This window comes from Balearica regulorum, chromosome 32 (assembly GCF_011004875.1).
Source record: "Balearica regulorum gibbericeps isolate bBalReg1 chromosome 32, bBalReg1.pri, whole genome shotgun sequence".
Taxonomy (NCBI): domain Eukaryota; kingdom Metazoa; phylum Chordata; class Aves; order Gruiformes; family Gruidae; genus Balearica; species Balearica regulorum.
The window spans coordinates 388256-401781 of NC_046215.1; the positions used below are offsets into that span (position 1 = coordinate 388256).

Sequence of the window (13526 nt, forward strand, 5' to 3'; positions counted from 1 at the left end):
GGTGGTAGAGGGTACGGTTAGTCCATAGTTCTTGGTAAGTGGTAATTTGGGGCGGTATAGTTAAAATCGCATCCAGACTGGGTAGTAAAAATACAAATAGGTAGATTAATACTTGTAGTGCGGCTATAAAGAGTCAACGTATAGAGAACAACACAACGGTTGTAAACATAAATGGCCGTTCCTGCTGTAGATGGGCATCATCTCGGTGGGTTCCTGGGGGTGTGATGGGAAATGCCCCCCCCCCAGGGAATTAAGGCACAGATTAGGGGTTCAGAAGGAATTTCCTTCACCCACGGACCCCGTTCCTTGCTCTGGGATGCAATCTTCAGCATCTGCTGTTGGCCAGCCTTTCGTTCCTTGCCAAGGCTGTTGTCCATGTAGATGGACCATGGGACCTGCCTTGGTGTTGACCCAAAGATGCGATGGGGTAGGGTCGTTCAGAAGCAGCATCTCACATAGTCAAGCTACGTCCGTATTTCCATCATGAGCAAAGTTTCCCAAGTGCCACCAGGCTTGTAGGTAGGTGACATTCGGCATCATCATCCCATGCGATTTCATGAATTTCAGCAAGCAGACTTCTGGTGTCACCTTCTCTAGCGGTTTCAGCTTGGACCGACAGCAGGTAGGCTTCTGGTGTCACTTTCTCTTGGAGCTTGGACTGGCAGTTGGGTCTGAAGGCAACTCAAAGCCAAGGAAACACTCCCTTGGGTTACCCCTAAGGCCTTTAGTAACAATGTGGTCACCGTAAATTGGATGTTCTCATTAAGGGACAGCGTTTGGGGTCAACCGTCGTCCCATCCCCAGCTTAAGTAGCGACGATTGTTAGGGAATATGAAGATTTCGCAGCGAGGTAGTCATTGCGTCTGGGTTATTGGCCAGGACTTTGGCATCAATACCATCAAGCATGCCCATGCCAGTCCCCAAAAAGGAGGGGTCCCTGCATGGGCATAAGTTGAGCTGAGGTAGGACGTGGCTATGAAGCCAGGCGAGCTGTCCCTCATCAAGAGTAAACGAGAAGGTGGGTCCAGTCTGGATGTATTTGCAAATACACTACTCATTTTAAGGAACATTTGGGATCCAGAAGTAGTTGTTGAGTATGATTTAGATCGGATATTAGGAAAAATTTCTTTACCAAAAGGGTTGTAAAGCACTGGAACAGGCTGCCCAGGGAAGTGGTTGAGTCACCAACCCTGGAGGGATTTAAAAGACGTGGAGATGTGGTGCTTAGGGACATGGTTTAGTGGTTGGACTTGGCACTGTTGGCTTGGACTTCATGATCTGAAAGTTCTTTTCCAACCAAAACAATCCCATGATCCTATAATTCTACGGTTCTATTATTTTTTTTCTAAATCACGTAGGGATCTGCTTCAGTAATGACAGGGGATGAAGTTGAGGTTGAGCTGAGGAGGATGGTTGGAGAGTTGGTTGTGACGAGTCAGGGAGGAGACGGACTTGGAGGTGAGGGAATAAGATTAAATTTAGAAGCAAGAGCCATCAGACCCTTAGCCCAAAGGCACTCGATGTCAACAGGGTGAGAAGAATAAGGGTCACGCTACAAAAAGTGACACAGGAACCCTGTGTCACCAGTAATTCACTAACACTGGGCTCAGATTGCTATCTGGGTGTGCAAAGACTTACACAACCATGGGCTGGACAGGTAGGACATGGGGCAGATCTCCTTTGGATGAGCAACTTGGACCAGTTGATGGACTCAGGGCATCTCAAATTCTTTTATTGTTGAGCTGTGGAAGCACCATCTGGACTTGATGATTGATCATCACATCCCACCTCTGCTCCCACTCTGTGCCGAGTCTTTCTTTTCTGCACGTGGTGCTCGGACACATCACGCAAAGCAACGCCAGCCCTGGTCCTCCTGTGAATCTCCTGGTGCCTCGTACGGTGGGAGGCTTGGCGGAAGGTTTTTTTGCAGATGGGACAGGTATAGGGTTTTTCTCCCGTGTGGATTCGTTGGTGGGTGACAAGGAGAAAATTAGAGTGGAAATTTTTCCCGCAGTCGGAGCATCTGTAAGGTCTCCCCTCGGTGTGGAACCGCTGATGCTTCAGGAGAGCTGCAATGGCACCAAAACATTCCCCACAACTGGGACACTTAAAGGGCTTCTCCTCGGTGTGGCTCTTCCGGTGTCTCCGAAGGGTTGAGCCATCGTTGTAGCACTTCTCACAGTCGGGACACTTGAAGGGTCTCTCCCCAGTATGGATTCGTTGGTGTTTCAGTAGAGTCGCGCTGTGGCTGAAGGTCTTCTCACACTTGGAACATCTATAGGGTCGCTCTCCGACGTGGGTAGACCGGTGAAGGACCAGAGCTGACTTTCCATGGAAGCTCTTAGTACAGTAGGGGCATTTATAACGTCCCTCCCCTGAGTGGGCTCCCTGAGATGCCCTCTGCTTCTTTTCCATGTGGATCTTCTTGTGTTTGATGAGTCCAGAACTGTCTGTGTAGCTTTGCCCGCAATCCATACATTTGTACGGTCTCTCCCCAGTGTGGCTTCGCTGGTGTCTCGTAAGGTGGGAGCTCAATCGAAAGCTTTTATCACAGTTGAGACAGTTGTAGGGTTTCTCCCCGGTGTGGATTCTCCGATGGGCAACGAGGTCTGAACTCATGATGAAGCTCTTCCCGCATTCAGGGCACTTGTAGGGTTTCTCCCCAGTGTGGACCCGCTGGTGAACAATAAGGGTCGATCTCCGGTTGAAGGCCTTCCCGCACACCGAGCACTTGAACGGCTTCTCTCCCGTATGGATCCGCTGATGAATGGCCAGGTACCGTCTCAAGCTGAAGTTCTTCCCACACGCAAGACACCGAAAAGGGTTGTCCACGCTATGGGTGGCTTCATGGGCCAGGAGATACGCGCTCAACCGAAAGGTCTTCCCGCAAACGAGGCAGACGTAGGGTTTCTCCCTGGTGTGGATCTTCCGATGGGTGCTGAGGGTGGAGGTGAGACGGAAGCACTTCCCGCATTCTGCGCACCTGTAAGGTTTCTCACCCGTATGGATCCGCTGATGCTTGTTGAGAGCTGACCCAACTCGGAAACCCTTCCCGCACTCGTGGCAGGTGAAGGGCTTTTCACCGGTGTGGATGCGCTGGTGGGGGATGAGAAAGGACCTCCGACTGAAGATCTTCCCGCAGTCGGGACAGCTGTAGAGGGCCTTGTGCATGGCCACTTCTGCCTTCCCGGCAATGTTCTTCCCACTCTTGCTGCAGCTGTAGGTCCTCTTTGTTGCACGGCTCCCATGGCAGGCTTGCAGCCGTCCACTCCTTCTCGGTGATGGGCGTCCACGGAAGTCATTGCTCGGTTCTTCAGAGGCTTGTTGCGGTTGACTCTCACACTCGTGCTGTGGCGTTGGGTTTGGCTCTTGGAGGATGTCTACCTCAGATGGGTACCAACACAGCTCACATTCTTCTAGTTCCTCCAGACCACTTTCCTCCCCATCCGCCATCCCGTCAGCTGTAGGAATGAAAATCCCAAGCCCAGTCAGAGCAGCGCCTTTACCAAAGTTCCTGTGAAAGTTTGAGGCTCTGATGCCCAAGTCTAGCCTGCTCAGCAGCACCAGTGGTACCAGAGGGTGGTGGCGGCGGTAACCCCAGGCTACAATCCCACATCGATGCAGCTCACAGGGCATAAGGACACAGGATAAGGCCACGGGAAAGAGATCTACTGAGGGTTACCAGACAGAGAAGGTCCATATGGACCTCTGGGCTGAGGAAACACCATCGTGCCCTTCTCCTCCCCTGCTGCCAACCTGCCCAAGGGACTTCTCCTCTGTGCCACCCCTTCCCACCACATCCAGCGCACCACCCATTGCTGCACCACGAAGACCTGGAGAAGAAAGACCATGCATTGATGGGATCCCACCTTCACTCGCACCCCACGGGTGGGATGTGACCAGCCACCACCTCCCCCTGTGTCCCAAAGCACCATCGACCACCCAGCATCCACCAGGACCTGGTGCTAGGACCCATGCGTTGGGCAGGACCCAACCACCACCACCCTGCCCCACATCTGCATCCCACCGCAGCCACCCCCGGGGCTCTCAGGGCTCAGCCCCACGGTACAGCCCGTGGATCCCCCCCACGTGGGAGCGGGGCAGAGGGGGCCGGGGCTGCCCCGAGCCCCCCCTCCCCAGTTACCTGCGGGATGCGGCGGGGGCAGAACCCGGGGCAGGGGGATGCTCCCGGGGGGGGGGCTGCGGGGCGCTCCGTGGTCCTAGCGAAGGCTCCTCCTCTGACCCGGATACAGTGAGCAGTGGAGTCGCATCCTTCCTCCTCTTCCTCCTCCTCCAGCCCTCCTCTTCCTGCTCTTACTCATCCTCCAGCCCTCCTCCTTTTCCTGCTCCTGCTCCTCCTCTTCTTCCATCCCTCTGCCTACTCCAACCCTCCTGCTCCTCCTCCAGCTCCTCCTCCATCCCTACTCCATCCCTCCTCTTCTTCCTGCTCATGCTCCTCCTCCTCCTTCTCCTGCTCCTCCTCCATCTCTACTCCATCCCTCCTCCTCTTCCTGCTCATGCTCCTCCTCCTCCTTCTCCTGCTCCTCCTCCATCTCTACTCCATCCCTCCTCTTCTTCCTGCTCATGCTCCTCCTCCTCCTTCTCCTGCTCCTCCTCCATCTCTACTCCATCCCTCCTCCTCTTCCTGCTCATGCTCCTCCTCCTCCTTCTCCTGCTCCTCCTCCATCCCTACTCCATCCCTCCTCCTCTTCCTGCTCATGCTCCTCCTCTTCTTCCATCCCTCCACCTACTCCATCCCTCCTCTTCCTGCTTCTGCTCTTCCTCCATCCCACCTCCTCCTCCTCCATCCTCCAACCCTACTCCTTTTCCTGCTCCTCTTCCTCCATGCCTCCTCCTTCTCCATGCCGTCTCCTCTGTCCCTCCTTCTCCTTCTCCTTCTCCTCTCGGCACCAGTGCCCACCCTTGGTCCCCACTTTCCCCCCCTCCACCCCCCAAAACTCATCGCACCCCCCAGGAGGGCCAAGGATGGAGATGGGTCAGGTCGGATTGGGGCAGCACCAGGCTGTTGGCTGCTCCCACCCACTGCGGGTGAACCCAGGAAGGGGAAAAGAAGGGGGAAAGCGAGAAAACTTGTGGGTGGAGACAAAAATAGCTTAATAAGAGAAGGAGAAGGAATAGAAAGAGAAGGAGAAAGAGAAAGGGGGGAGGAAGAGGAGAAGGAGAAGAAAGATAAAGAAAGGAGGAGGAGGAGAAAGAAAGAGATGAGAAAAAGAGAAAGAAGAAGGAAAAGGAGGAGGAGGAGAAAGAGAAGGAGAAGGAGTTATGCCATGGCCATTACTCACCACCTCCCATGGGGAGACGGATGCCCAGCCAGTTCCCGATCGAAATCCGGCCACCCCCCTGCCCCAGCCCCCTCCTCTCCGCATTACGACTGAGCAGGACGGGACACGGCCAGGGACATCTCTGTGGCTGGGATGGGTTGGGGCATCCTCCTGGTTGCCTCCCCCCTCCCAATTTCTTGTGCACCCCCAAATCTATTCACTGTCAAATGAACAGGACGCGAACCCGAAAGACATTTTGAGCAAAATCCACAATATTTCGTAGAAACTTAAAAAAAAAAAAGAAAAAAAAGGGGTATTTCTTCTATTTACTATAGGGACATATACACATACACTTGTCTGTATGTGTGTGTATATATATGTATGCATGCACATACATAACGAAGGGACCATCCCGTGCGCTTGATTTTTATTGCAGGGTCCTGGCTGGATTTTTGCTTCCTCCAAACCTCCCAAAGTTGGGGGGGGGGTTGGCCAAAGTTTCCCCCATTGGCAGCGTCTCCTTCCTGGCGGTAAAACAGTCCCCGAGGCGACGGCGAGAATGGCTCATCCTCCCTCCACCGTCATGGTGCAGCATCCCACCGGGAAGCACGAGAACTTCGGCCTTGGTGAGCACCATTATTGAAGTCCATCTTCACAGTTTGTAATCAAGTAATAATTAACAGTACATGCTTTTAACGAAGAGAGCAATGAACAGGGAGAGAGAAACACGTTAAGAGCAAACTGAATAAAAAACACCACGATGGTCACAGCTTGTAAAACATGATGTGAGATGCCAACCAACATCCCACCAAAATGTCCTACCAAGGCTGTCCAGCAGTTTGTTCAACCTTGGGTCTTGTTAACGACCTCGCTGGCTAACGAGGCTTTACGATCCCTTTGGATTCATGGGAGCACCCTGTTTTTGCCAGGAAGGCAGCGTTTCTTGAACATCTCCTTGCCCTGGACCCACAAGTCCCCATGGAGATGCTGGGGCTCTTGGATGTGATGGTCCCACGTGCTGGGTTGAAGGAAGAGTCACGTTGTCCACGTACCCGAGGCACCTGCTGCTTCTCCTCCTTTACACCTATGTGCAGGCACTCGTGTTTAAAAGCAGAGAGGGGCTCACATGGCCCCTCACCCCCCAAAAAAACCCTTGGTGGGGCATTAGTATCCCCCAGACATGTCTGAATTTCCCCCTCCAAGATCACCAGGCTCATGGGATGAAACCAAAAGGGTGGAAGTGCCTACCTAGGGAGGCCACAACCCCCTAATTTCGTGTCACATCACCCGCTGGAGAAGCATCTTGGCCCACCGGCACCTCCTCCAGGTGGGTCCTCTGATGGAGAAGACACTCGGCACCCACGCTGAATGACTTCCCGCAGATCAGGCACGCGTGGGAGTTCTCCTGCGCGTGGATCTGCTGGTGCGTGGCGAGGTGGGAGCTGGTCCGAAAGGTTTTCTGGCATTGCTGGCAGCTGTACGGCATCTCCCCGGTGTGGATCCGCTGGTGCAAGATGAGTTTTTGCTTCTGAGTAAAGGATTTCCCGCAATCAGAGCAGGAAAAGGGTTTTTCTCCAGTGTGGGTCCTCCGATGCCTGGAAAGGCTCGAGTTCTGAGTGAAGCACTCCCCGCACTCGGGACACTCGTACGGTCTCTCTCCCTTATGGATCCTATGGTGGGAGACGAGGTTGGAGAAGTCGTTGAAGGTCTTTCCGCAATCCGGGCACTTGTAGGGTCGTTCTCCCGTGTGATTTCTCTGGTGGCGTCTCAGGCTGTTCCTCCAACAGAAGGTCTTCCCACACTCTGGGCATTTATGGGTCTTCTGCTTGGCACGGGCCATCGGCTTGCTTGTGGCTGTGTGGGTGTCCTTCATGCCACCCCCTTGTCTCATCGGTGTCTGCTCCTTCTTGCTCTCCAACTTCTCCTCCAGCACCTGGGGTGGTTGTCCCGGCTCTAGCTGGGTGCTCTCGGTGCCTGCTCGAGAAAGACAAAGCCATTGCGCCAACAGGACCTCCATGACCAAGGATGGGTAATGTAAGTTGGGAAGACCCAGGAGGGGGTTTGGTGGAGGGTGGGTGAAGAGAGGCCTCCATGTCCACAAATGAACCTGGGAAATGTTCTTGGAGACCATTTGCTATCACCAGGACTGACTCATGAGGAGTTTCTTCCAGTGCAGCTCCGTTAGTTGGAGGTCTCCAGTTCAACCTCCTGCTCAGACCAGGACTATCCATACTGACAGTTCAACCCAACCTGGCGACAGAGCAACTCCATCCCCAGGGACACCTCTCACCCCATCACTGCTGCCATGCTGGGAGCAGGAATCCCAACACAGCCCCACCACGTACTTCTCCAGGCCATCCCCACCCACAGCTCCACCAGGGCATGGGACATCTCACGCTAAGCCCCCTCTGAGGACTCACCATCGTGGAGGACTTGCTGATGCCTCATGAGGTGAGACCTCTTCCGGAAGGTCTTCTCGCAGTGCGAGCAGGCATACGGTCTCTCTCCTGTGTGGATGCGTTGGTGGGTGATGAGGTCCGAGCGCCAGGAGAAGCGTTTCCCGCATGTGGTACAGAGAAAGGGCTTCTCCTTGGTGTGTGTCCTCCAGTGACGCAGGAGGACCACGCTCTGCGTGAAGCTCTTCCCGCAATCCAGGCACTTGAAGGGCTTCTCTCCCGTGTGGATCCGTCGGTGGCGGGTCAGGCTGCTGCCCCAGGTGAAGACCTTCTTGCAGTCCACACACTTGTACACCTTCCCTCTGGAGCTACTCCTTGGTTGGGTTGCATCTTCTTGAAGGTCTTCAGCATACGTCCCTTTGAAAGAGCATTTTCGGGGTTTTCTTGGTACTTGGCTACCTTGCTTATCATCCGGCTGATGTTGAACATTGTGGTCCATGTCCACCTTGGGGCTCTGAGGCTCTTCTCTGGGTCCTTCCAGCATCATCCTGTGCTCTTCCATGGGCTGGGACTCCTTCTTCTCACTGTCTGTCCCATCACCTGTTGGGAGACCAAAGCGGGTCATTTGATGTGTGTTAAGGGATATTGAGAGCGGCCACCTCCTCCAGCAGCTCCAGTACCAGCCAGTATGGTGCTGCCCAGCTGCTGGAGACCTTCTAGCAAGACCTCCACCCACTCCAGTAGCTGCACTGGGATCCCAGCTCGCTCCAGTAGCTGACACCACAGAGCAGGGGTGCCGACACCCCCAGTCTGACTCCTGTAGATGACCCCAAACCCACTCAGACCCCCCCATAGCTAGCACCGGATCCAGAAATATTTAAGAAAAAGATTGAATAACGAAGACAGGACCAACTGCGATGACCAAAGCATAGACCGACCCCCTTCTACTACACCACCAGCCCCTTTTAAACTCCTTTTTTTGCCTGCCCCCCCCCCCCTTTTCTCCTCCCCGTCCCCTCTTCCCCTGCTCATCACCTCCTCCGTACGCAGTTTTCCCTCCAGTGTTGCATCTTTATCTGCAAAGCTCTTGGTGGAACTTCAAAGTTCTACTGGTGAGTAGAAGACCACCCGTTAGCGCAACCAGCGGGGTTTGTTTCTGCTTAGCCTCTTCGTTAACGCTAATTGGGCAGGTTTTATGTCCCTGCGTGCTCGTCTCCCTCCCTTTCCTTATCCTCCTTCTCACACTCAGCGTGGCCTTGCCCGTTAGCGCCAGTAATGAGGTTTGGTCTTATCGCCACCTCCCTTATCACGGTGTGGGGCGGGTTTGTCCCTGGATGTTCTTGTTGATGGCTTCTTGGTCCAGATACTCTTAAAGGAGACGCGTGTTGGGTGCCTGGGGGAACTGCAGGCAGAGGAGCCGTGGGAAGAGGGGGCAGCTATGGAAATTTGGGGAGCAGCAGGTCCTTACCCGGGGACGACACGCTCTCATGGCTCTTCTCTTGCATGATGTGGTCATGGGAAGAGCATCGGTCCACGCGTCACCCCACGGCCAGGCAAGGCTGGTGAGGCTCCATCCCCTTGGGCGATGTTGAAGGTCCACACAGGAAGGCTTCAGAGCCCCCCCATGTTATTGGGGGGGGGGGGGGTTACCCGGCCTCCTCCGTGGTGTTATTTAGGGGAGGACTGGAGGACGTGCAGCGAGATCCCAGCTCAAGGCAGCGACCGATGGGCACTGGTGCCCCCCTAAACTTGGGGGGTGCAGCATCGCTCTCAGCCCTGACGGGGACCGGTCACAAAGCAGTAAGGAGCCGTGCTGGGTCTGGGGGGGTCCTTGGTCCTGACCCCCTCCCCAGACCACCCCGTTACCTGTGGGGTGCTGCCCCGGACACCCCCATCCCCGGCCCCAGGGACCCCCGTTACCTTCAGGGCTCTGCCCAGGACACCCCCCCATTACCTACAGGGTAATACCCGGGACCCCCCCAGTCCCTCTGGGTGCGGACCCCAGGACCCCCCCGGTCCCTCTGGGCTCTGCCCGGGACCCTCCCGGTCCCTGCGGCTGCTGTCCGGGATCCCCCCCCCCCCCCGCCCCCCCGTTATCTGCGGCGCTCTGCCCGCGACCCCCCCACTACCCACGGGGCTCTGCCCGGGACCCCCCCGTACCCCGCAGCCGCTGCCCGGGACCACCCACCCCCCCCCCCCCGGTACCTGCGGGCGCTGCCGCCCTCCGCGGAGCCCACGGCGGGGACCGCTCCGGCCGGTCCCGGGGGTGCACGGTGGGGTAGCCCCCCCCCCCCCCCACCCCGCTCAGCCCCCCCGCCCGCCCCCGGTCCCGCTGTCCCGGCCCCTTCCTGTGCCCCTGCACACCGAGCCGGGCTGCAACAAACCGGTGCTACCGGGGGAACCGGGATGGACCCCCCCGGGATACCGGGGGATGCTCGGGGCAGCCGGGATGGACCCCCCCGGGATACCGGGGGATGCTCGGGGCAGCCGGGATGGACCCCCCCGGGATACCGGGGCAGCCAGGATGGAGCCCCCCCCCGCCGGGGTACCGGGGGATGCTCAAGGGAGCCAGGACGGACCCCCCCCGGGATACAGGGGGATGCTCAGGGGAGCCAGGATGGAGCCCCCCCCATGCCTGACCCCTCTCCGTTACCCTCCTCCAAGGAAGAGCAGCCTCAAGGTTTAATGAGACAAAATAAATAATAATTTAAAAGGAAAAAAAGGAAAGAAAAAAAAAAAGAGCCAAGCGAAAGGGAGAAAATATCTTTTTCCATAAATAACTGAATTTGCTGATTCTCACCCACGCGCTGACCCTGAGAATTAAAATAAAAGGTTAAAAAGAAACAAGAAAAAGCTCCGGAGCTGATAAAACCCCCATGGAAACGCGATATTACCGTGGTTTGGTTTGTCGCTTTGTTTACCGAAGGAAGGAACCGCGGCCGTTTGGCCTCGCTCCTGGGTGGCCTTTGAGAAATGTGGATTTTGGGTCGTCCCATTTTGGGGGGGAATGGGGCTCTTGAGACGCAGCAAACGATGTTAAACGGATAACGAGAAGCTAATTCAGATGTCACCAAAAAAAAAAAAATAAATAAAAATCTATCTCGGTCCTAAGTTGGATGTCCCAACAAGGGTCCACGAGATGGGAGCACGAGTCTCTGGACTATCCAAGGTTTATTTTGTTGCTGGAGGATGACGGGGTGAAGGAGAGGAAGATGAGGGCAGAACTTGACTGCCCGTCGCAACCTGAGCGTGAGGTACGAGGCTGGAGACCCCAAAAGTTGCAGCCCGCCATGGATGTCCACCTAAAACCGGGCGAGTTGTCACCACCTTCTACTCCGCGTGGTGGTGGGATCTCAGCTCCTTGTAGCTCTTCCCGCACACGGAGAACTTGTAGGGAGCCTCCTCCATCTGGGTCTCCTGATATTCGATGAGCGTTGAGCTTATGGTGAAGCCCTTCCCGCAGTTGAGGCGTCTGTAGGGTCTCTCCCCAACGTAGTGCCTGATCAGGTTGGAGCTTCTACCAAAGCTTTTCCTGAAGTCCTGGCCCATGGAGGGAGCTCCAAGCCCGACCTACTTTCCTCCTCCGTCTCTGGAGGAGAAGACACCCTTTGGGAGCCGCTGCCTCCCTCCACCGGCTCGAGGAGAAAGTCTTGGAGGTCACCGCAAAGGGTCCTCAGCTCTCCAATCCCTCAAGAAAAGAAAAAACCAAACAACTTCTCAGGTACAAAGCACCTTGCTGGGTTGTCCAAGGAGCCCACCCAAACCCGGAGGAGATGTTCGCTCCGCGCGGGTGCATCAGGACACCATCCCTCTTGGGTTTCATCCCTCTAAACTCGAGGATGGTGTCCTGCTCCCCACCCCACGGTGGATATAAACCCCGATAAACGCCCCCCATGGTGGTGAGCCCCACGCTCAGAGGTTGACCTCATGACATCATCTCCTTGGGCATCACCTTCTCCCCGGTCCAGCTTTGGACCACCCAGCATCTCCTGAGGATGCTCCAGGCCACGGAGCTCTTCCTGCAGGAGGAAGACTGCGGCGCGGGAGGAAGGACGAGCACCAACTCCCGGCTCCGTGACCTCGTTCAGGTGTTCACCAGCGGATGGAGCAGGGGGGGCTTTCCCCCGCCCTCATCCGCTTCAAAGGGAGACGGGCCGGATGGGTGCTGAGCACCCTGCACGGGGTGCAGCCAGATGGGTGCTGAGTGCCCTGCACGGGGTGCAGCCAGATGGGTGCTGAGCACCATGCACGGGGTGCAGCCGGATGGGTGCTGAGCACCCTGCATGGGGTGCAGCCAGATGGGTGCTGAGCGCCCTGCACGGGGTGCAGCCAGATGGGTGCTGAGCACCGTGCATGAGGTGCAGATGGATGGGTGCTGAGCACCATGCACGGGGTGCAGCCGGATGGGTGCTGAGCACCATGCACGGGGTGCAGCCAGATGGGTGCTGAGCACTGTGCATGAGGTGCAGCTGGATGGGTGCTGAGCACCCTGCACAGGGTGTAGATGGATGGGTGCTGAGCACCGTGCATGGGGTGTAGCTGGAAGGGTGCTGGGCATCATGCACAGGGTGCAGACGGATGGGTGCTGAGCACCCTGCGCAGGGTGGAGATGGATGGGTGCTGATCACCATGCGCAGGGTGGAGATGGATGGGTGCTGATCACCATGCACAGGAAGGCTGAGCACCATGCACAGGGTGCAGATAGATGGGTGCTGACCACCCTGCACGGCGTGCAGTTGGATAGGTGCTGAGCACCCTGCAGAGGGATGCTGAGCATCACGCAGAGGGTGCAGCCAGATGGGTGCTGAGCATCACGCACCACGCAGAGGGTGCAGCCGGATGGGTGCTGAGCATCACGCACCACGCAGAGGGTGCAGCCGGATGGGTGCTGAGCACCCCGCTCAGGGTGCAGCACCGTGCCTGGGTGCCGCTGAGCACCGCACCACCAGCGGGGTGCTGGCGGGGCCGCATTCGGGGTGTCCCCCCGTCCCCCCCCGTGGCGCTGCGGGTGCTGGCGCCGGGATCACAGACCCCCCCCCGCGGCCCTGCGGGAGCTGCCTGCGCCCTGCCTGCGCCCTGCCCGCACCCTGCCTGCGCCCTGCCTGCAGTACAGCCTGCAGCGGATTAGGGGGGGGCTGGCTGGGATCGGGGGGGGGGGGGGGGGATAATCCGGATCCCCGCAGGCAGAGGGGGGGTGCTGGGCGGGCAGGATGTGCCCCCCCGGGTTAGCGGGGTGTGCACGGGGGTGTGCACGGGGGTGTGCACGTGTGCAAGGTACCGGGGGGGGGGGGGGGGGGGGGGGGTAATGTGGGGGTGCGTGCAAGGGATGGGGGGGGGGGGGGAGCAGGTAGGGGTGCCCGCGTGGGTGTTGGGAGTGGGTGTGCGTGGGTGTGCGTGGGTGTGCACGGGTGTGCACAAGCGTGGAAGGAGATGGGGGGGTTGTCTGTAGCTCCGTGCGTGTGCAGGTGTGTGCGCGCGTGTAAAGGCGGGGGGGAGGGGGGTGTGTGTGTGGGGGGGGTGTGTGCAAGGCGCCGGTGCGTGTGCACGCCCGGGGAGGCCGCGCGTGTGCAAGGAGCGTGGGTGGGTGCGGGTGCGTGTGCTTGGGTGTGCCAGGACCCCCAGGTGATGGGCGGAGCTGGGGGTGTCTGTCTGGGGGTGCCCCCCCCCCCCCCCCGGGAGCAGGAACCCCATGACACACGCGTGTGACACACACACGTGACCACACTCACACGTGGCCGCACACACGCACGCACACACGCGCATACGGGTGACAGCACAACCCCAGCGCCCCCCCCCCCCCCCCCAGACCCCACTGTCACCCCCCCAACACCCCCTTCCCCCCCCCGCC

General features: G+C 57.6%; 1 protein-coding gene across 1 annotated transcript in view; it reads right to left on the reverse strand.

Moving 5' to 3' along the window:
- Positions 1–9970, reverse strand: part of LOC104631832 (uncharacterized) — a 244583-nt gene extending 234613 nt beyond the window's left edge. The window contains 5 exon segments of the mRNA XM_075738298.1: positions 1864–3461; positions 6552–7256; positions 7703–8278; positions 9147–9454; positions 9884–9970. Of these exon segments, the coding sequence (XP_075594413.1) occupies positions 1864–3461; positions 6552–7256; positions 7703–8278; positions 9147–9183 (2916 nt within the window). The 5' untranslated portion in view covers positions 9184–9454; positions 9884–9970.
- Positions 9971–13526: the final 3556 nt, after the last annotated feature.